Source organism: Drosophila bipectinata, chromosome 3L (genome assembly GCF_030179905.1).
Source record: "Drosophila bipectinata strain 14024-0381.07 chromosome 3L, DbipHiC1v2, whole genome shotgun sequence".
Lineage (NCBI taxonomy): Eukaryota > Metazoa > Arthropoda > Insecta > Diptera > Drosophilidae > Drosophila > Drosophila bipectinata.
Window position 1 is genome coordinate 16423020 of NC_091738.1, and position 24752 is coordinate 16447771.

Sequence of the window (24752 nt, forward strand, 5' to 3'; positions counted from 1 at the left end):
ATTGTTACCCATTTGGAAACTTGTCGCATTCGCTTTCCAGCCTCGATCTCGGCTCGTCGTGGTCGTTTCCAAGTATGCCTTGTGTGTGGGCAATCCTTCAACACCATGTGAAAATCATGGTAATTTATTATTGACAGTCGCAGTAGTAGGTACGACTCGTATTTGTGATTAGTCGTATTTGTGTGCTGTGCTGTGCCTTCTTTGTGCCCAAATCCCAGATGAGAGATCTCTTTCCGGGGATTTGAGTGGTCATCCCCATCCATGGCCATCTCTTACACTAATGCCTAGCCTTGACAAGTATTAATAAAAATTAATTTGAAATATTACAGACTTTCCATGTAGAAGTAATACTTGTACTTAAAGTTTATTTATTTTCATTGCTAATAAGTCTCAGTATCAGTATCCAATGTTCGTGCTCCTGAAGCATAAACAATGGAAAACATAAACCAAAATGCTAATCTTAAGACGCTTTCTCCCATCTTTAAGCCAAGTTAAAAGCTCCTCAAGCAATTAGTTGCACTCAACTCTATTGACCCGGAAACTGCTGTTCAGGATATTTTATTAAATTTTCACAAATTTTCATATTAATCGCAAATATTCACACTCAATTATAAAATACCAAAGAACACAAATTTGCCCCAGGAATAATGAAGGGATGGCAAATTCCTTGAGATGCCTTGAACATTCTGCTGGGAAAGACAGCTCCTTCCAGAGTCCCCTTCCTGAGAGGGAATGGGGATATTTTTCGGTGGTGGGCCAAGCCGGAGAGTGCCAAGATGCTACAAGAATGCAAAGTGTCATTTAGTGAAACAAGACGAGAACAAATACATAGCACCCCAGCATCCTAGCAGACACTAGCATAGAGGATGTGTGTGGGTGAGGGGCTCCAAGGCAAACATTCTGAAGGCTTCCAACCCCGAAACTGCGACCCCCAGGACTCAATCCTTTGCTTCGTCTTGGAGCAGTGCAGCGCATCCTTAACCACGCAGCTTACTTACGCAGCTTCTATAAATTATAGCTGCCGCTTGTCATGTACGGAAATCCTTGTGTCAGTGCAGCCGAAATGCCAGGATCCGGGACTCCAGGCGGCAGGCTGCAGGCCTCTCCAGTTTCTGCCACTGACAGTGGCAGGCTGGGCGCTACGTTTGTTTTCAACAAGATTAGAAATACGTTGCAACGCACAAAAGCCTCAGGAACAATTCAAGCAGACACATCTCGCAACTATAACAATTAATATCCTGAAATTGCATCGTGACATGAGTGTGTAGTCCTGTCTATTCCGGCTGCTGTTGCTCCTGCCTGTGCCCGTTGCCATTGGAAGGCATTTGCACACGAGGGCGTATACTTGATGGCTGTATGCTAATTTCCCTAATGCCGTTCTCGAGATGGAGTGCGATTGTGTGTGAGTTATAGACTTGGCTCAATGAGTAGAGCCCCAGAAGACATTCGGCTCTGGCCAAGACCATGGAGTACAGGGTGTTTTAAAGGAAGTTTAAAGGGAGTAAATTAAATTAATCTTTAGAGTTTTTATTTGGAAATACTATAAAAAAAAACTTTAAATATATTTAAATTTTGTCAATGGATTGTCTCAATAATTGATTACAGCCAGCCAGAGACATTTCATCATCATCTATTCCGAGCCACACGCCTCGGCTTAGAGTCATATTTAATGGACATCTATTGTGGGCAATCAATCATGACCATACCTATGTTGGTCTCTTGTCCCACAAATTTAAAGAAATGGAGAATTAAACTACAAGCAAAGAAATCCAAACAGGGAAACAAAATACACACAAAAAACTAAAAGCGCCCACAACATGTGGGACCAATGGCCACCTCGGTGAGGGCAACTGATTATTCCCGACACTCGAGTATACAAATGTATATTTAGACAACTGCCGGTTGATAAGACAAGCTAAAATAATTATGACCATTAGAGCACATTAGGCCCTGGTGTTGGGATGTGACAGTCGACTGAGACACCTTGTGGGATAAATAGTTTTGGGCGTTTTTTAATATCGAAAATTTTAGGGAGTGTTTTCGGCCATACTTGTTATAGAACAGAAACATTAAATGAAGAAAATATAAAAGACTACAACACCCTGGAGTTCTGCAAAGTTAAAACCCATATTTAAAAATATATAAAATCTCTCCGCATTAACAAGGAAAATAGTTAATTATGCGGGCCAAGAAAAGAATGTATATTTTATTAATGAAATAGAATTTTTCACATCTTAATGAGATGACTTTGAAGCTCGCCTCTCTTTGGAAAAATGTCGCCACATCGTCTGCACCGGTCTTTTTCCTGGGAATTACCCTACCTCTCGGATATACCGATGTGTGTGCATCTTAAGTGTGTCTCTCTGATTCCTAGAGCAGGTATTTAAGATACACTATCGAATTTCAGCGGTCGAATCTTCTCGGCGGTCTAATTAACATGACAAAGAAATGTCACGTGTGGAAATTTATGGACAGCACTATACGGTTGGGCTGCAAGGTTGCAGATGGCCAGATGATAATATTTACGATGCCGTTTGATTGGTATACCAATCGATTTCCTTGCCGCCAATATTTCAACGGTCTCCGGTTCGGTCTCGATTCGGGAAACCTTCTTCAGGGAAACCTAGAGAGTCGCAGAGCCTGCAACTCTGCACCCAGGGCACTCAGAGATTCAATTCCGCTGTCATTAAAACAGCTAATTTTATTATACGGCTGACATTTACTATCTACAGGTTTGTCGCCGTTCTCCAAAAGATATCCCAGCCCGGAGCCCGCAGACAGTTCGGGACTCGGACTCGGATTCGGACTCGAAAAGCTTCGATTCTTCTTTGTTTTTTATTCAACTTATCTTGTTCGGCTCTGTGTTGTGTTCATCCATGATTTGTATTATACACGATGTTTGAAATAAATTTAAATTGTGTTACCGATTGTTTTTAAAGGGGTCCCCAGATTATGCGTTTTGTTAGACGATTTCTCTTATCTTAATGCGGCCCATGGTGGAGACAGAATGTCTGGCGATCCACCTCGGCCCAGAACTGGGCCTGGGCTTGGGCCGATTCTACAATATACGAACGTCTACATATAGCGAGGCATTGTTTAATGGAATTTTCTTGTAATGCCTTTCTGAAATTGGTTTTTAAAGTGCGGGCCCAACATTTAATTTGTTTGTTAATAGTTTCGAAATGCGTGTGCGGCTGCACCCTTTTGCAATGGTGACCAAGGTCCGAGCAAGAGCCCCAGTACCTCTATCTGTATCTGTATCTGCAAATGCATTTGTATCTCCAATACTGCGTCTGCATTCTGCGTGGAATATCTGCCAATAATATAGCCTGTTGTTGCTTAAATCGGGCGTAAGCGAATCAATTCTCATTTTAATTTATTGACACGAACACAAGCGCCAATGCACGGCAATGGACACGGACAGTGGACAGCTGCGGACACGGACAACGCCAGCCCGGAGTTCAGAGTACGGCATCCAGAGTCCGGGACCCGAGGCAGTCTCCAACTCCCACTCTTACTACGATGGGCCCGGCAACATTGCACCAATTATACAATAACTCGACTACAATGCAATTTGCATTGTGCTGCAAATTGGAACTCCGATGTCCGGCCAAGAAAGGCGGCACAAGCGATGCGCATTTAATAAATGCGCATACGCCCAGTGGCCTGGGATCTGTAGTCCGGACACCGGGCTTCATGGATGCCGCCGGATGCCTTGTGCCCTCCCTGCGGCTGGCCGCCAAATACGTACATTAACTGCAGACCAAATACAGCTCTGCCAATATACTCCTCCTACTCCTCCCGGGCACCAGGCCTCCGCTCTGAACTCGTAACACATAATTATTTATTGAGTTTGCGAACGCCCGTATAATTTTATTCACCCATTTGAGTGCCTTTCAGAGCAGACACTGCCTCCGTGGTCCTCACTGGCCGGATTGGCGGCATTATTTAATTTGATCTGACATTTAAATGGATCAGAATTAATTTTGAGTGCGAATGTTTAACCGCGAGTACTTGAAAAGAGTGGTATTTTGGGAGTTCTTATAAAGTGGACTGTTTGGTAAAAGTGTGAGGTACTTGGTCTACAAATCCAGATGCATTTCCAAATCAGTGACATAAAAAATTGTTAAGCAATAATTGGCAGCAACATCGCTCGACTGAAAAAAAAAACAACCAAATGGCAATTGCCATAAGTTAATTAACGACTTTATTTGAACGTAATTTTTCATAAAAAAAATATGTATAAAGATTGACAGAGAAAAACGGCGGAATCGGTGAAAAATACTTAAAAACATTATGCCGGCTAAGTGGGTCGTCGATGGCTCCTGACTTTGCGACTAATCATCGTTAATGCCCAAGACGTTTGCCTGCAGTCTGAAGCATGAAGCCTGAAGCCTGAAGTCGGAGCTGCATAATTGATGATTGCTTTTAAAATGCGCCGACATGCGACTGTTGTCACCAGAGGAAAACAATTTTTTACAAGCAAAGCATTTACACTTGCCCGCAATTAGTTTACGATGCTAATGCTGGCAGCCGGTCGAGCATTGTTTCAATTTGTTTTAATCGATTCGCGTTAATTTTCAAATCCCGTATGGCGTTTGGCTACACGAATTATTGACACTAACATGCACCTACATACCTTTAAGAAATCTAATCATTTTTCTAGAATCATTTTTCTTTTTTTTTGTAGATATTGACATATCGATCCGATCAGATCAGTTCTAGTGTTGGTTTCAATCAATTTTAGTTTGCAATCTGGTTGTCGATATTCTAATGACACTTGACAACTTGATTGTTAATATTTTGTTAGAGATATAGTAGATGATTAAGTTATTGAATAATTTCTTAGTATTGTACAGTCCTATAGTACAGTCCTTAAGCCTCTAACATCCTCCATTAAATCACATATCCCTACAATTCTTTATTTTTATTTTTCCTAGTCGTATAAATGTGTGCTTAAAATAAATGAAAGCACACTCGTTAGCCCGGGGAAATGAAAACTTTCTGGAATGAAGAGAAAACTAGTGCACAACATGGAACAACTGACATCCCTCGGTGGCAATGTTCGGAAAATGCACAACACGGGATGATGCACTAATTACTGCTGCTGCCAAGTGGAAATGAGGAGATCTGGGAGGATTGGGGAGCAGTTAGGATGGGGTGTGAGGACAGTGGTGTGTTCGTAAAGTGCCTGTCAAGGTGCGTCAACGGACATAAATACACACGCGCGCGCCGCATACGCATACTTCAATGACGCACTCTGCGATTTGCAAACTAATCTGCAATTTATTACGACCCTGCCAGCCCTGGCGACAGGTATTTGCGTACAGAACTCATGTATGTACAGAGATGCCTCACTTGCCTCCATTGCAGGTTGGCCTTAACTTAACTTGGCCCGGCGACTCGTCAAAATGATTTATTTTTGATAAATTGCCACGGCCTCCGCTCCACACACTAGATGCAGCAACATCGAGGCAATTTTGCAAATGATTTACACGGAATGACACGGAATTTAATTTCGAAATTCGCAATTGCTGTTCACTCTGGGTGGCAAACATGAATCTCTCACTTTTCGCATAGGGCGGCGGCGATTCCCTTGGCTCCATTGCCATTTCCTCTGAAAGGGATAAGTCCACATTATTTATAATAGTGCTATCATAGTCAATCCGTCATACAGGTCTGTGCCCCATCCGTATAATTGTCTATTTATAGTTTTATTGGCGCAAATGGTGGTGTTAAATACACTAAAGAAGCTGTCAAATAAATTAACTGGGGGATGCTTTTATTTTAGGAGATATATCTGTGGAAGTATTCTACTTATTTCTTATGGCTGATAAATTAAAATAATGTTGCAGACATAATGTTACTCTTCTCGGCAAAGTTTGTGTAATTATCTTTGGTAAAAAGTTTTGGTAATTTATAAAACTTTGTATATCCTTGAACTCATTTTACTTCAGTGGAGTATCTACAGGTACGTACTTAAAAGCTTGTTTGTCAATCCCACTGGAGGGACTTTGCGACCGAGGTGGTTAAGGAAACTTTTCTTGTCGAAAGCGGCAAGGACATGGACCAAATTGCAGTCAATTAAGCAAAAGGAAAGTTTTCTAATATAGATTTATTTTAATATGGTTCTTAAAACAATGAAAAGTGTTTTATGTTTATAATTATTAGGTTCTATGGAGCTATAAAGGTGTTTCTACCTTGGCGTTCAGTTTATACTGCCTGCACCCTCTACTTAACCCATTTATTTCCATTTAAAGACCTCTATGGAGCCAAGTGCTGACACTTCCGGACGTGCTAATCATTCCAAATACCCCCGATTTCCCACTTTGATCGGTCATGCCGTCGCAATGCATGTGGCAGTGTCAGTCGTGACGCATGCCACCGCCGGACAGACAGCTGTCCATACAAAGCATCTACTTATAATTGCCGTGGGTATATAGTCCCTGATTCCTAGTTACCCCCGATCTTGGAGCTATCACGTGCTGTGTCGCAGTGTCAGGGCGAGTGTGAGGGCTTGGCACCGATAATTCTGGAGCGGATGGCACTCCAGGCTCGAGAAACCAATTGGAAAACTAGAAATCACGTCAATTGTTGCGACAATCAATCGTGACTGCGGACGGGATGTGTCAAAATGCCGACAAAAGGGAACGCACGCGTTAAGAATTCGGAGGAAAGGGTCGCTGGATGGTGTGGAGGGCCGCTCGATGGGTCTATGGATCGGATCGGTTTCCGAACAACCTCACCAAATCGACTTTCGACTTTGCCGGCAATGGGCGGGCGATCAGGAATCGGCAATCGGCACTTGAACACCACAAAGAGAACCGATTTGTTGATTTGTTTTCAAAAAGTGAGTAAATAAGTATGTTTCCATTTATGAATGTTTGGAGAATGTTTGTGTGCTGTGCGCGCTTTTGTTCTGTTTGATCAGCAATTTCATTTTCGAGTGCTCGATAAGATTTCCAGGTGCTGATATCTTATCACAGCGACTACTCGAGCGATAAAGCCCACCACTGATTGGTGAGTGGTTCCACCTTTTCCCCACCTGTTCCCTCTGGAAAAAAATGGAGAATTATTTGGCCTGGCCATATAGGTGGAGGATTATGGCAATTTGTAACAGAATCTTTAGTGTTGAAACATGAAACATGGCTCCCCTTGGAGTCGTGTTCTGAATTTTCCCAAACATTTATATAGAAAACTACAAAACACAAACAGAGGACCAAACAAAAACAAATTCATTTAAAGCAATTTGCATGAGAGTCCTTTTTGTGCTTGTTCCGGTGACTTTATCGTTTATCGTTTTGCGAAAAGGATTTTATTATTATATTCACCAGGATAGGAAAGGATAGTCTCTATGCGAGTCTATGTATGTGTGCCTTTTGATTCAAGGAAGATTTTTAGCCGAGAGATGGTAAAGTGTGTGTGTGTGTGAGCCACATACTGAAAAGCGACAATTTCATGTCCAAATGCTTTCCAGGTGACATGAAACAACACTTAAGTAAGAAGCCGTCCGGGGGGATGGCCGGGCAGGAGTGCCTGCAACTCTCTCACTCGGCCAGCTGTGCGGCAGGATTCTGCCACCCACCGCCTCCCTCCACCGATACACACACACACACTCGTAGCACACATTAGCAGTTAAATTTGTCCTCACACACAGCCAAACACACACACAGATACTAAGATAGAGTGAACCAACGCACCTGGCGTCGAAGAATAATATCTCTTAACGCCAAAATCTACATTTAAATTGTTTTCAATATAATCTGCATGTCCTGTCCACCGAGTGAGGAATGTTCGAGTTTGTGTCGCACTCTAAATGAATGGAGGAGAGCTCAGACAATGGGAGTCCTGGGAGCAGGAAGGAGGCTTCAAGGAGTTGCAACATGTGCCCAAGTTCGCATATGAATATGGATGGCATTATCCCTATAGCAGTCACCTATACCCCTTAAACATCTGATTCCCTAGGCTCGAAACTGAAATCCTTCCAAATCAACTGGTCACACCCAGGATCTATGAAGTGGGTGTAGAATTTCGTGGCGCCGACGAGAGCATCCAAAAACCCAGCCGACTATAACCGAAATGATCATGAATTCTGGGCAGGCTGCCACTTTTTCCAAAAATACTTGAATTTACATACGAGTACATTTGTAAGTGCCCCAGAATCAGAAATCAGAAAAAAACTAAAGGACACATGTTCGTTTCTTTTTGACTTTGAGATGCGCTCACATTTATAATAAATGGCAGCGCGTTAACACCCCAAAACATCAAAATACTCATTTTACAGAAATTCCCCAAAAATTGTTTCCTCCGGCTGCCTATCCCCACGCCCCTGCCCCTGTCCCTGCCATTCCGTTAATTAGAAAGTACTTGAGAGCGGAGGACCCTTCCTCGAGTGGACCAGTGCCACGCCCACACCCTCGGCACGGAATGGAAAGGGATTGTTTGTTTATTTTTTTCCCCATTTCGGTGTCTTGTTACGATTAGCTAGTGCCAATTAGTTGGGATTTTTCATGAAGGGCCCTCTAAGCGTTCTAGTATTTAAAATAATCAATTGGGACAATTTTCGTGTCTTGTAGCTTATTTATAAAACATGGATGAATTAATTAGGGAGATGTCTGTGAAATATAAATAGGAAAATATTAAAAAAGAAGGCAGTATTATTGTAATTAATGAAAATTATTTCATTTATAACTTTATTTTAATCCTTAATATTATAGTACTTATGGCACTAAACTTTAAACTTTTTTTGAAAAATAAACTCTAAATAAATTTAATTTCAAAATCAATTTTTTATATATTTTTCTTAACCGATCTTTTTAAAAATCTTTAATTTTAAATACTAACTATAATACCATACTCTGACATAAAATCCAATTGGGAAGCCTTTCGATCGTGGTCCGCCATGAAATCGCTTCCAACGGAGCTCGAGGGGTAGGATGCCAGAAAGAGAGAGCCATCCGTTCGAGCCACTTTCCAGTGCTCGGAGATGGGCGGGCTCGAACCGAAAAAGTGGAAAACAAAACCCCACATCCCCTGTGTAACCCCTGTGAAAGTGGCTTCCATCTCTCTTTCCTGCTAGATTCCAATACAAGGGAGGGAGTGCGATAGCAACAGTGGAGTGCTCCCTGTCTGATTGGAATGCTGGCCAATGGGAAGGTCGTGTGGCAGGCGCTCTCTTGGCAGCTGCTACTTGAACCCCTCGAACCAGACGCCGTCCCTGTCGCACCACACCGGTGTGCTCTTTCCAGCACGGCCGCGTTGCTCGCCGGGTCACCAAACAACAGTTTCTTTCGAAACGCGAATAGGTGCGCATCTTCGCATCCAATACACCGGTGAAACCCGCCGACGCGCCGAAGAAAAAGTCGAAAAAGCCGAAAAACCCGATACCCAGTCTTGGCCAAGTCATCGGCCAGCCAGCCAGCCACCCGTCACCGTTGAGATCCCGCTGACAGGTTGTGGAACCCGTTTTTTAGATCGGATCGGTTATCGGCAGATGCAACCGCCGTAAAAAAAATTAAAATAAAAAGTGCGTGCAATAATTAAAAATTAAAAATAAAAAAACCCAAAAGACAAAAATATTAAATGCCTTAAATTGAGATAAAATATTTAAGGAGAAACCAAAGGAGAAATTTAAAAAAAGAGACATGTTTTAATATATGGATTAGACTGACACAAGGATCCTGAAGTGTTCTTAGCCTTAAACAACCGTAGAAAGATCAGAGATGTCAGTGTAGATTTGTACATCAGCCGTAAATCTGTTTGCGACAAACACTTGAAGCCAATTTGGTTGTTGTTTGCGGTGTTTGTTCACAAGCCGGCCGCCAAAGAGTCACAGAGTCAGAGTCAGAGCCCAGAGTCAATAAAAAAAATCAAGTATAAACGGATAAAAAAAAAACAAAAATAAAAGTAAAGTCACACAAAACAAACAAAACATTTTCCGGCTCCGGCGACATTAACAGAACTGCTCGACATCGACAATTTGTTTTATCAATTTTCCAACAAGGCTAGCATCAGCAACAACAAAAACAACATCGACAACACCCAACAAGCCAGCAAACAACAAAAGCGCCCAGAGTGCTTAGCCGTCGAGCACGCACGCCAAATCCACCCAGTCCTCCCAGTCCACCCACCCATCCGGCTCCCGCGACAGCCTCCCCTCGGTAAACCCACCCACCCCTCGGTGAAACCCCTTTTGCGAGGCCAGCATCCTGGCAGCATCCTGGCAGTGCCACCCAAAAGAGCCAAACAGTAAAACAGCGGACGCCCCACAGTGAGGCCAGGCACACCGTGAACTCTGTGCCGTTTTTTTATTATCACCAGCCAGCACAAAAGGCGAGACAATGGCTGCATATGCGCAGTTTGGATACGCTGGCTACCCGACGGCAAACCAGGTAGGTCTCCCCAAGGCCCCACACACCTTGTAGGATTTCTATCTGATTATCTGAATTTGTGAAATTTTAATGATTAGTTTTAACGGCCAGAGGTACGAAATTTGAAACCCATTGAGATAGGGCTTAAACTAGGGTTTTGTTTATTGGGAATATTTATTTTTGTTAAAGGTGGTATTTATCTTATGTTTTGCATAATAATATTACAAAATAAACAAGGTTTAGATAGGAAAATTTTAAGAATATTTAATTTTTAATTTTGAAACTCATAGCAAGAAATAAACATTGTTATAACCATAATTTTAAAACCATTTATTAAAATCAAGGCTGTAAACATCTTAAATCATCTGAGATCTTAAAAAAAATACTTTTTTAAGTAAATATTTATTTAATTTTGATTTACAACTCAGTCATTTCAATAAACACCCATAACTTAATCATTTCCATTTCAATATATGCCTCGAAACATGAAATTTATTAAGACATTAAGAACCAGTAGAATTAGTCTCTGTTTGAAATAATATTTGGCACATTTTAGAGACCTCTGAGATATTTTTTCGCAAAAAAGCTCAAAAAAGCAAGAAACCAGAAATTTAGTGAGTCAGTTGGCAGATTTTTTGGCATGTGCGAGGGAGATCTTTAATAATTGTCGGTGCTGGGCGAAAATAACTTTAAAATTTACATTTTAAGCCCCTAGGGTTGGGGTTGGGGGTACGACACATGAATATTCAAGCAGTTTTGGCACCGGTTTTGCTCCTGGATCCATTATGGCCGCCGCCAAGAAATGTTTCACAATTTAGGACAGCCGTCACCGCCATCGCCATCGCCATCGCCTTGCAAATGCAATCTGCACCACCTCAAGGGGCGGCGGGGTGCTGTGGTGCATTGTCCGAGGTCTGGTCATAATTACCCTATAAGCCGAGGGCTCCAGTAATTCAAATTAGTTGGCCAGAGGTTTTTCGGGTTTGAGTAACAACACTTGGCCACGGGACCAGTGGTGGAAGGGCTGTGTAATTCCTTGTTCAACGACTACTACTGTGGTCTAATGCATCACAATGCTAGACTTGTGAGATGCCTTTGCGTATATATCTTCCGGCCACCGGGGTCTGTGTCCTGCCGCCAATATGTACATACATACATATATAAAACTATATGTATAAGCCGTATTCCATGTGCCATGTCTGGTGGCATAAATTTATGCTAATGAAGCCGTCGGAGTGGTGGACCATTTATTATAATATGCAAACTTGCTAAATTACAATAATTAAAATAATGAACGCTCAGATTATCGACTATAATTATGGGTCTGGGCTGCAGATGTGCAGGAAAGCCACGTTCGATTAAAAGCCACCAGGATTTTGTCAACATTTTAGTCTCATTTGCATTTGGCGTTTGTAGCCCGAACATGAATCCATTTAGCTGCCTACTAAGCCCAATTAAAGACTGGTCAAGATACTGGTCAAGTATCTGGTCAAGACTGGGTGCCAATTTTATAAACTTTTTTGGTTTTTTTTATGAAAAATTAATGCAGTGCACACAGAATGCCTCCTCGAATGCATTAATTTAATTTTAATTTCAACGCCAAGACGGCATTCCAAAAATGATGGAATGGAAAAAAAATATCAACTCTGGCAATGCAATATATGAATTTAATCAACGGCTGTCAGTCCGGACCACAAATGAACAGAACCTCGTGAATTCTTAGCTTCCCATGTGAGCTGTTCACGCATTTCATGCCAAAATAACTCAAATTCTAAGGATCCGGCAAAAAATACGCTTAAACGGGAGGCAACGCGACGCGACAACATCGTCGTCGTTGTCCTCATTGAAAAAGGACTGGGGGCCGCTGGTGATGCGAGAAAAAACTAATATTTCGCAGTGTGCATTCCATAATTGATTTATGAATTTTTAATGCAAACATTGAGACTGCAGTTGCAGTTGGGACAGAGTTGTACCAACTACTGGTTGGCTGCCGAACTTAATTCAATAAAAGGAAGAAGGATGCCCGGGCAAAAAACAAAGCAACTTATTCGCATTAGCAAAAACGCACTCTTCAGGACAGGCACGGCCTCCTTGTGCTTTGTCAGTACAGATAGAGAAATTCTTAGTTTATTTAAAAAAAAAGTTTTAAGAAAACTTCAGGTTCTTTTCTAGATAGAAGTGATGTTAGGGAACTTGTATGAAAGTTCTTAAAGTCTTCAAAATAAATATTTATGGAACACCATTTGAATTTCTTCTTCTGTACTTTTAAGAATGGGTATCTGTATGAATATGGCGTACTCGTTTGGCAACGCAATCCTGCGGATGAATGTGAGAATATGCCAAATCCAAGAGGCAGTTGCCAGAGGAGTTGGTTTTTGCGAAATGCGAACATGTGTTTGTTTTTAGGGACTTGTGGACTTGTGGTCTCTTGGCTGACTTTCCTCTGCTTTCTGGCCGGATCCCCAATATTTTTGCTTATTGTTTTGGGTGGAGGCGAGAGCCAGCAGTGGCGTCAAGGACCCCTCCCAACCCACATACCCATCGATGGCTTTTGTTTCGCAGTCTGGTCGTTAGGAGTGTGCAGAAAAACAAAATCCATAAACGCATTGCATCTCTGCGGTAGCTGCAGCGAAACGGCAGCACCAATAACCACACAACAAAAGTACAATGACGGTGGGGCAGGAGCAGCTTCTTTGTCTTGGGTATTATGTGGTTGAGGAGAGTACCCAGTACGTAAGTCTTTTAGGCATTTGGTAGGCGGATTCGTGAGCTTTAACATAAATCATAAAATTAATAACCGTAAAGTGACGGCACCAGTTTTCCCAACATCTTTTCGGCCCCCCAACCCGACTTTTGTGCGGGTGGCATCGTCTTGCCTCTCGATATGGACATGGAAATGGATATGGATATTGTTGGTATGGCTATGGATGGGATATGGGCACTTCAAAGGCAGAGATAAAGATTTACAGAATGTCCATCCAAGTCGAATTCACCCGAAATACGTTGCCTTTTCCAGCTGTTTTTGCAGATTTCGTGTTCGGCTTGTTGCAAGGTTGAATTGCCACTTTGAACTCTGGCCGTCGAGCGTAAAAATCTGGCCTACAACACTCTAGTAGATGATGGCCTTCATCTGGAAAACATATCTTCGCATCATTAAATTAGGAGTGTGTTAGCTTATGCCCAGATTAAATCGTATATCATTTATTTGAGTAAACAAAAGCAGGCAACATCATTTATGGTTTATAAAACTGTTTACGATACTTGGCCTTTAATGGCTTCACCTGAACTGGCTTTGAAGTTCCCACTGGGTAACTAATCTTTAAAACGGTCATAAAGTAATTACATTTATTAGCAAGTTGTAAAAAATAAATTATCACTGAGAGTTTTGTATGCCTTATTATTTTTATTATTTGTTTGTTTCTGAAAATATTCAAACCCTCGAGCAACCATCAATAATATCCCTCAAGAAATTCAGTAACCGACTAAGATAGATGGTAGATACTCTTGTGGCACCTCCAGGAATATCCTTTATGAAACTGCCCGCAATTTGACACCATCACCCAGCCAGGCAAGTCATAAAAAGAGCGCACAACTTAAAGCCAACATTTAGGAGCTGCCAACAAGTTTCAGCATTTCCGCAGAATAGAAACCCAAACCCAAATCATGAGAGTCCAAGCCCAACCCCAAAGCCATGTCGAAGGTGGGTTCTGTGGAGTGTGGACTGGACTTATCCTATCTGCAGTCACCTTGCGATAAACTTGGTTGCACTTCCTGCAAGCCTGAAAGATTTCGCAGCCGGTCGCCAGAGTGGGTGAGTGGGAACCATTAAAAATAAACTGACTTGCGTGCCGATAATAAGCACAGCTCGGTGGCTGGTCCGAGCTCGGAGCTCCAAGTCCCAACCAGTTCAGGCCACTAAAGTTGCAGGTCCATGTCGTCGTCGTCGACGCCGTCGTCGCCGATATGTGTTTTTTTATGGGCGGCCACAAAAACTGAAATTGATGTTCGAATCGCATACAAAAATAAAGAATAATAAGAAATGAGCGCAGCGCGCCCAGCGTTTTGTCCATTACCGGAGACAGTCGACGCCGACCACTCGACCACCGCCACTCGATTCATTCAGAATTCATTAGATTTCATTCATGAAAACACCTTCATTATGCAATAATTTCAGCTGGTTTTTTGGCGTCCCTCTGGTATGGTATGGTGTGCGAAATTGCCCCTCGATTAGATAGCCACTCCAGGCGATCCATTCCGGGCAGTAGGTGTTGCCGAATCAGCTCGTTTAGCCTGGAATTACCATTATTATTTAAATCATATGGGCAGGATTGTGCAGTAGCCGCGATAGGGCGGAGAAATGGTTAACCAAACAGGACACAGATTGTTATTTGGAAGCGCGTGAAACTGAACCTGACAGGCAGCCTTTTCGGTATAAATTCTATTTACACTTTCGGCTGAGAAAGATGTCTTTAACCGCTGGCTCATATGTCTCCAATTCGGTTCGGTATAGGGGATATATGGTAGAGGGCCTACCTCTACCTACCTGCCTGCCCAGCGTCTCTCGTCATTTGATTGCCCTTTTTTTTGTGAGTTTGTGTTTGGATGCGACCGTGCCCAAAACCGCTCGATCGATCGGTCCACTGATACACTCCGGCTGCGGATGACCCGAGAAGAACCCTCTTCAAAGATCCCCGATGTCCGTTGCCCCGATCCCTATCCCCTCCTAAAGGCAATCCCAATCCGAATACGAATCCCGATGTGGGATGCTCAGCTTAGCTCAGCCTCGGACGAAGCGGTATCTGAAATCTGACTGTGATAAATTGAAAATTAATGAAGTGAAAATAGATGGAACGGATCGCAAAATGCGCCAGGCCAATAAAATATTTTGACATTTGGAGTTATCATCTTAATCTGCTTTGTTGATTTCGACCTGGCCGGCAGGGACATGCCTTTGCGCTTACCTCTCCTTAGGTCCTCTGGGCTGTGCCTTTGGGTTTCTTCATCCTTCGGTTATTCTTGCTTTTAGTCGTTTCTTGGCAAAACTCACCTGTTCTTGCACTGAAAGAAGCGATAGTTTAGTCCTTTTTTGATGAGAATTAAATACATAAACATGGATATATATTGAAACATTGTTTTTGTTCAGTGTATCTTTTCTTTTACCGCAAAAATGTTTGAAGTTTTACTTTTTTCCTGGATCCTGCTAAAATGTGGTATTTATTTATATTATTTTTCCATTGGCATCTTTGCAGCTGACTACCGCCAACACGGACAGCCAGAGCGGCCATGGAGGAGGCTCGCCCCTGTCCGGCACCAATGAGGCCTCCCTCAGTCCCTCGGGCGGCTCGACGGCCACCGGCCTGACTGCCGGACCCTTGAGTCCAGGTGCTGTTTCGCAGTCGTCGCACCATGCGGGTCACAAAGGTCACATCTCCACCTCGCCGACAGAGGACGCTGTTGGCGCGAGCGGAGGCGGGGGCGACCTGCCAGGTGGCGGAGGTTCTACCGCCCAGGATCTGCCCGGCCGCGGCGGATCCTGCTGTGAAAACGGACGACCCATCATCACGGATCCTGTGTCGGGACAGACCGTCTGCTCCTGCCAGTACGATCCCACCCGTTTGGCCATCGGCGGCTACTCCCGGATGGCCCTGCCCTCCGCCGGAGTGGGCGTCTACGGAGGACCCTACCCATCGAACGACCAGAATCCCTACCCCAGCATCGGAGTGGACAACTCGGCGTTCTACGCACCACTGGTAAGCATCCGAATCCGATTGTTAGCCTGGCTAATTGGCTTTGTGCAGCCAACGGAAGTCCGCAGTCGCAAATGCGAGACGACAGCCCGACCAGATATCGCCATGTAGCCCGTCAGCTCGTTAGGCTCGTCGTCGTCGGCTTGTAACTGCCGCGATTACCTGGGGGGCTGACAGATCCGAGCCAGACTTACAACAGCTCCCTAAGCTGTGATCCCAAAACGAATGAATATAAACATAATCCTCTTCTTGCAGAGCAATCCCTACGGCATTAAGGACTCTAGTCCCAGCACTGAGATGAGCGCCTGGACGTCGGCGAGCCTGCAATCGACCACTGGTTACTACTCCTATGATCCCACTCTGGCGGCCTATGGGTAAGCAAGTTTTGAGATTAATATTAAGGGAAATAGATCTAGAAGTTCAGGAGCTTAGGGGGATATTAAAACTAGACCTTGGAGGTTCTTGGATAAGATGATATACATTCTGATATATTTTAAGCCTTAGAACAAACCAATTAAAGTTATTTAACTTGTAGTTGTGGGTCTCACTGAACCAATATACAAATGGGGAAACTTAAGTGGGCTTAAAACGTAGCCATGGGACAAAAACTTTCTAGTCGTGTCGTCTTCGTCTCGGTCGTCGTCGTCGTCTGCTGGGTTTCTTTTTTATTTCAGTTTTTTATTTATCGCTTAAAAGGGTATGTCTGGCTTAGAGTTTCAGCCCCGAGGCGAGGTTCTCCAGCCAAACAGAACAGAACTGAAACGAAATGGAATCCGCTTTTGCCATTTTCTGTTGACCTACGAGAGGAAGTTGCAAATGCATTCCGCAATCCCCAAAGGGAACCCGATAGGGATTCTTATCAGCGATTCCGATAGCTCAGCTATCAGTATTGGTCTTTAAGGTGTGTGGGATGGTGTGTTTACCCGGCCACATGATAACGAGCCGGAAAATGATTGTTTCTTTAAGCAAACTCATTAGTGGCCAATGATTGGATGGGGATGTGGTTATAGACTAGACCTTTATTGATTCTAGATGTTTGATTTTTGAAATATCCAAACAGGTATGGACCCAACTATGATCTCGCCGCCAGGCGGAAAAACGCCACTCGGGAATCCACGGCCACCTTGAAGGCCTGGCTAAGCGAGCACAAGAAGAACCCGTACCCGACCAAGGGCGAGAAGATAATGCTGGCCATCATCACCAAGATGACCCTCACCCAGGTGTCCACCTGGTTTGCGAATGCCCGGCGACGCCTGAAAAAGGAGAACAAGATGACCTGGGAGCCAAAGAATAAGACCGAGGACGACGACGACGGCCTGATGTCCGACGATGAGAAGGAGAAGGATTCCGGCGATGCAAGTGGCAAATTGTCCTCAGAAGCTTTCGGTGAGTTTTGCCCTCAATTAGTACTCGACGACTGCGATCTGTTTTGTAATTTCTTAAGCCCCCGGTATATTGTTTTCTAAACGCCTTGGCCGGCCCATCGATACGAACGCCTTTCGCCTGGCCTGGCTTTCTGGCTGGCCCGCCTTCTTGCCAGATTTGTGGCACTGGGCTTTTAAGTACAATTTATGTGGCGAAGCGAATGTTATGCAACGTTCGTCTGCCGCTGCCCCTGCCCCTGCCCCTGTCCGTTTGTCCGTCTGTCCGTCGTCCGTTTATTTGTCTGACTGCTTAGGCGACATCCTCCCCGGAAGTTGACAGCACATTGTTGGCAAAGTGGCCTTGCGCCCGCACTCCCAATCTTATCTTACACTGAAACAAATAACAAGTATTATTTATATGAAATAAAACCTATAAAGACTAGAAACTCTATCGTTTTTCTTAGTGCATTCGTACTCCAAAGTGGCCTTGTTCGAGTTGGCGACACATAGAAGTGGTGAGGGAACTTGGTCTATAGTTGGCGGAAACTCGAGTATTTTGCCGCTGAAAGCTTTCTCCGCTGGCTGTGAGGGTTGCACGCATCAACGCCCACCAACAATTTCAAGGGTTTTTGCCACAGTCAGCTCCGGCTACGGCTATGACTCCGTCTCCGTCTCCGGCTCCTGCTCCGGTTGGAGCTCCAGCTACAGCTGCCAGCTGCCAAGTTCCACCTCCAGAAGTGCCAAGTTTTGCAGTCCTCTAAGAACTTGTCTGCTTCCTGCCTTCCGACTTGAAATTAATTAAATTTATTTTGTGTCCTTCTCGTCCTCACTCTCTCCTTCTCTCTCTTGTCTCTTTCTAATCTTTAGATCCTGGCAATCAACTTATCAAAACGGAGCTAGGCAAGGCGGAAAAGGACATTGCGGATGGTGACCAGAAACTGGATCTCGACAGGGAGCCGCACAACCTGGTGGCCATGCGAGGCCTGGCCCCGTATGCCACGCCTCCCGGTGGCCATCCCAGCATGCACGGGGCCTACGGGGCGTATGCGCAATCTCAGAACACGCATACGCACCCACAGCCGCATCCGCAGCAGTTGCATCACCAGCAGCAGCAGCAGCCACAGCACCACCATGCCATGCAGGACCCACCCTACTATCATCCGGGCTACGGGCAGGAGGAGTCCGGCGGAGACTTTACGGCCCAAAAAAACCCGCTGAGCAGAGACTGTGGCATCCCAGTTCCGGCGAGCAAGCCCAAGATCTGGAGCGTGGCCGACACAGCCGCCTGCAAGACGCCTCCGCCCACCGCGGCATATCTCGGCCAGAACTTCTACCCCCCCTCGGTGGAGCAGCACCATCTCACCCAGCAGCAGCAACAACAGCAACACCAGCTGCAGCTGCAACAGCATCCATCGCAGCAGCAGCAGCAGCCGCACCACCCCCACCACCACCTGCATACGATGGAGCTCAGTTCGCCGCTGAGTATGATGAGCAGCTACGCCGGCGGATCGCCATATTCGCGGATACCTACGGCGTACACCGAGGCCATGGGCATGCACCTGCCTGGGGGCATGAGCAGCAGCAGCAGCTCCTCCGGATCCGGCAAAGTGCCCACCCCTATCAGCATTCACCCGGCGGCCCAGCGGGTGGGGTTTCCCGAGATCCAGCCCGATACCCCGCCCCAAACGCCGCCCACTATGAAGCAGCAGCTGAACAGCAGCAGCGGGAGCAACAGCAGCAGCAGCAGCAACCACAGTTCCTCGGTGGCTTCCATGGTCAACATTTTGTACAGTAACGAGGGTGGTGTTGGTAGTAGCTACGGTGGTTATTTGACCGAGAGTCGTTCTGGTTCATAATTCACTTAGGATAGAGCTCCTATTAGATGATGACCTTGAACCATATACTAGAGACAGATACGTGAGAGACGGATAGTAGAGGACAGATACTAGATACAGATACCAGATACCAAATACAAAAGCGAAACTACTTACACATTTTTGATGGCGGGACAAGTGCAAGTTGGCGGGCAATGCCGCGATTACGATTACGATTACGATTACGATAGCGATAACTACACTAATTATTTTGCAATAAATGTAGCTTAAGTACGGCAATAAAACTTTATTTCCTACCATATCATAAATTATTTCGCTTTATAACTTTAATTAGCATATTTACGCTCAACCGCTGGAATTTTCAGCGCACGTCGCCCCAAGGGGGCGGTGGGTCGGTGGGCTGGTTGATGGGGCGGTGGTGCGCCCACTTCGGTTCTCGAGACGCACACACGCTGTTTTTGTCGTGCTGCTGTCTGGGGTTGAGTCACCACGACGTCTCCGGGTTTAATGACTCGAAATAAACGCACACGGCACATCCAAACCCATTCATCTTGCCGTGTGTGCATGAGAGAGAGATACTCTTGGTGGCATACCACCAATAATAATGCCAACAGTCGTACTACTACTCCACAGAGCCACCAACTTATAAATCACCCGAACTTTTGTCTTAGCCTCGTACTCAAAACAATAACACTTCCTACCTTAAGTGCTTAATCCACACAACTTAATAATTTTAAATAGAAGCTCTGCTCCGGCTCCATCTCCGGCGTTAGAACTTAAGAAACTTTCAAGTTGTATTAGAGCTAATATCCTGCAATTAGACAAACGGAGCGTTAGTTTCCCAAATCCCGGAGTAGGAAGTAATTACCTTAAGCCCTTTAACTCTATATATATAGATATACTTGAATATATGTACGTATAATCGGCCAAATAATTAATCCGTGCAAACATAAATAGTTACTTTAGTCTAAACAACATGTAATTACGTATTTTAGCCACTCGTTTTGATAAATTTGTAGTGAAATTTAAGTATCTGTGATATATGCATATAAACACCTACATACACGTACATATACGACTTACTATATAAATATTTACAAGCAATTAGCAGTGGCATTTTAGTTAATTCACACATATTTCTTCAAACACACAAAATGCAAAAACTCACACACCACACCACCACTGGTTCTGCGACTGGTTCAAGACACACTTTTAATGGCGTACATTTTGTAATTGTAAATATTATAGTAATCTATTTATGTAAATTTGAAAAATTTATTAATAAATAAAGTTGATTAATATCATTGAGTCTGGTGGAGATTATTTAAATTAAATACTTGGATATACAAATGGTTTAGATGCTCTGAAAATTCGAGTTATTAATATTTGGGGATATAATGAAAAGCTTTACTTTTAATACCTCATACTGGATATATTTAAATTGTATTATTTTTTTAAAGATTAAAAATCCCTTTTTTTTATAAAACCTTCTATATGGGATTATAAATGGTTTATAAAAGTGTCTGCCCCAACCCACTGAACCTAATTAATCGCCGGCAACATGGGAGCGGTTGCTTTTTTCGAAGAAATATATATAGATACATATATACATTCAATCACGGGCCTCATGTGTGTGTCGTGTGTCACATCTATAAATGAAAATAATAAATCGTCGGTGTCGCATTATAATTATCGACCTACCCATAACAGCTCAGCACTGGAATGCCACGGATTCGGACAATTCCAAGCACTGTAATACAGATTGACAGTTGATCCCTTTGAAAAAACAATGCACCATAATGATCACAAAAGAATATACATACAAAAGAATGTATATACTCAGATATGAAAAAGTTGAGTATAAAGCTACCTGTGCGTAACCAGCAGAGAAAAACAACTTCATTTTATCAGATTGTTACACATCATGTGAGACATGCGCCTAATTAGTGTGACTTCTCGAACAAGTTTTATAAATACTTTAGAAATTCTATAAAGGGGTCTATACAGGGGTTTCTAATGCAAAGAATGAAAGGAATTGAAACAGTTGATTCAAACTCGAATCAAATGCAAATCTCATGCCTACTGTCCTACACAAAAGCCCATTAAATCTCCAGCGGGGTATTCACTTTCTGAAAAAGACAATTAGATAAATTTTCGGGAATTTTCAAATTAGTCGCCTGAATCATGTGCAGCATCTGCAGTCAATTGCAGGCCGGGATGCAACGGCTGGCACTAGCTGCCTGCAACACGGTCCGGATCATAATGAGTCGCTGCAGGAGGACCGGGCCGAGTCCAGTTTTGGCTTTTTGGTGGAAAACGACAACATTAATTTACCGCTTGGATCTGTGCGAGCCCGGGCCCCATTTTAAATTAACCCGAAACATGTTTAGGGGTTTTCCGCACAATTGCCTCTTCGGTGCAATGTGGCAAAAAGGATTTGGTGCGGGCTGCATAAAGGATTGCAACAGCATCTGATGCCCGTTGGAAGCATTCGGGGGTTGTTGTAATTGAAAAGTCAGCAACAATAGAAATTAAATCTATTTTAAAGAGAAAAGAGATTTCTTTGTGGTAGAGCCATGGCTTGCAAAATAAATATTATTCGCGATATCCGAATAATTTGTTTGGACCAAAAGTTTTTCCCTCAAGCCAGTGCAATTAATTTTATATTAAAATAATAATAAAACATTTTCTGGCGGAATATATTGATATATATATTATAACGGCTCGTGTTCAGACCTTTTTGTTAAACAAAAGAAACTTGTCGCGTTTTCAGATGACAAGACCACATTTGTGTTGTGGGCGTGTGCAGCGAATCCGGATCCGGGGCCTGGAACATGAACAGGTCTATTGGGGGCTTCAGGACGCACACGTAGAACATTATTCGGCTACAAAATGGCCAAAACAACAAACCGCTATAATTTACCATATTTTATGGCTGCGCCGTGGCAATAAAATCGCCAACAAGGCCAATAACTCATTCTAGAGCGCTGGCGCTGCAGGGTGGCTGGGGTAGTTGGTAGTTGGAAGTTGCCCCCGCCGCCGGTTTCACGGGACACCATTGCCCCCATACCACCTCCTACCTGCCCCAAGGCCCCCTTGGCCCTGCAACTTCCGCGGTTGCACAACACAACAACAAAACTCCCGCTTGCATTCGGTTGGCTTTTAAACGGATGAGTGCGCCCGCTGATGGAGCCACTACTAGCCAGCACTACCACTGCTACCGCCTAACAAAAAATACCAAATAGCCTAGCTTTTGGGCCAGCAGCTCTAATTTGTATTCCCACCCCACCACCCCCCGGGGCAAGTATTTTCAAATTTATCTATGCAGAAACGTGCATTGATGGGCTGCATGTTTATTGCCGGCCTGTCGTCGTTTTGCAGTTGGCCGATGGTGGCTGGTGGAAAAAATATACCCCACCCGCAGGTCCGAGATCCCAGGCCCAACTGGACAATTGGCAATGAGCCCTGCACTGCAGCCCTCGGCCACTGGCTATTTAATTAATATATTGTATATTTTCCAATTGAATTCCAACAGCCACCACTCGGCGGGGCCTTGGGCCTTCTATTTGGAGCGTGTAAAAATAAAATGAAAATGTTTTGTGGCTTTCGCCCAAAGGACGAGTGTTGTCATATTTTTTTTCAACCAACTGATACACGTTAAATAAAATTTTAATAGGTAAAAAATTACAATATTTTATAGGGGTTTTTATGGTCATATCTTATTGTAAGGAGAGTGCCACTCTGATGTTGAATTAATGTCTAAAATATATTAAATTTTAAGATAATCTTACCTTTTAAATTCTCTTAGATAAAATATAGTTTTTATATATTTTTAACACCACTTTAATCCACAATTTTTTATATATTTTTCCTTAATTCTAAAAATACATGTAAAATAGTTAAAAACTCCCGCTGATCAAACGCGATTGTTGAGGTCTAGAGGCAGCAGATGCTTCTGCCGAAGCTGCGGTTGTTGTTGTTATTGTCGTTGACCGCAAACCGTCTAGACCAAACCGTGTATATCCTGCCGGACAAGGACACCCCTTCCAAGGAGGGGAAGGAGGAGCTTCAACAGACCAAGAACCGTGCGTGCCGTGTCTTTTAAATTTTTGCATTCGACCGATATAGACCAGTAATGAAGGAAGGATACCAAAGCAGGCCCTATAAGACCATGCATATATATCGGAATTGGAGTTGTCCCCAGAGTGTCCGATGTAGGAATAATTTAAATATTTAATTAACACATTCCGTCGGCCTGGAGACGCCATCCTCGCGCGTGTGTGTGCAATTAATGCAGGAATAGGCGCAATTAAGTTTGTCGCCGTCCGCTCCGAGCCGGGATTTGTTGTTGCCAGAGGGCTTATCTCGTGATTCCGATCGAGCTTTAACCCAGGAATCAGGCTCGTCGAGATTCTCAGCTTGCAGCAGCTACGCAACTTGCTCTTCCAACGGAGACGATCGGCGGCGGCGGCGGCAGCCCCCAAAGATTTATCTGCATCCGGTGTCCAGTTACCAGTTGCCAAGTTAGCCAAGTTGCCGAGTTGCCAGTTGGCAAGTTGCAAGTTACCAGTTGCCGGGACCCATTCCACGGACATTCGGTTTGAATGATGCGCATCTTGGTCATTTTGGAAGTAAATTTGTGTGCAAATGGGCTTTTTATTTGGCTCATGTTTCTTTCAGCGATGGCTGTCTGACTAACCAACCAGCCATCGAGCCATCGAGTCAGTGAGCCAGTAAGCCAGCTAGTCAGAGAGTCAGCCAGCAAGCCTGCCAGCCGGTGTATCTGTATCTTTGGGATACCTGCGCCAAAGATCGCATTCAAGCTCGTACGCTGTCTGACATGAGCAGTTGCGGAAATTCGCCATCGTCGAGATCAAGGATCCAAAGTGATGATAGGATACTCATAGGTTCTTAGCTTGCGAATGTTCATAAATATTCTGATTCCGGTGGGAACTAGCTAGGGGAATTTCTAGACACATGAACATTTGTTTCTGTAAGATTATGAAGGAAATTACGGATTATGTTGAAACTACTTTAAGGGAATGAGAAGATGACAATTGGCCAAAGAATCATTTTGGAAAACTTGTTAGTGTATAGCTGCGACATTTCATTGCCGATTCAATAACGGAATACCATTTATGAGTCAGGCCTTAAATCCCCTTCGATTTGGATAAAAAAAAAAAAAAATTCGATCCAATTTTTGGCTAAGCTCCTGATATTCCTTAAAATATTTAAAAAAATGGGTCACATTTAAGTTGGTCAAGTTTTGGTTGAAAATTATACTACTCAAAGTTTTATAATCGGAAAGGTAAAATCCGCCACGTACTAGTAGACATTTTATATACATTTTATCACAACAAAAATTAAACACTTGGAACTAAGTTTTTAATATTGTATAATTTGGAAAAATTCAAAGCTTTTGGTACACTTTTATGT

General features: G+C 43.7%; 1 protein-coding gene across 3 annotated transcripts; it reads left to right on the plus strand.

Moving 5' to 3' along the window:
- The first annotated feature begins 9688 nt into the window (after window positions 1-9688).
- Window positions 9689-20531, plus strand: caup (caupolican). Of its 3 annotated transcripts, none has more exons than XM_017235561.3 (5): window positions 9689-10391; window positions 15620-16120; window positions 16373-16491; window positions 17178-17503; window positions 18349-20531. In XM_017235561.3, exons 1-5 carry the CDS (start codon window positions 10341-10343, stop codon window positions 19335-19337), a joined length of 1986 nt encoding a protein of 661 aa, XP_017091050.2. In that variant the 5' UTR covers window positions 9689-10340; the 3' UTR covers window positions 19338-20531. The 3 variants fall into 3 exon arrangements, with proteins under 3 accessions (XP_017091050.2, XP_070136229.1, XP_070136230.1); XM_070280128.1 differs by lacking the exon at window positions 9689-10391 and adding an exon at window positions 13934-14181; XM_070280129.1 differs by lacking the exon at window positions 9689-10391 and having other exon boundaries at window positions 15639-16120; window positions 16375-16491.
- Window positions 20532-24752: the final 4221 nt, after the last annotated feature.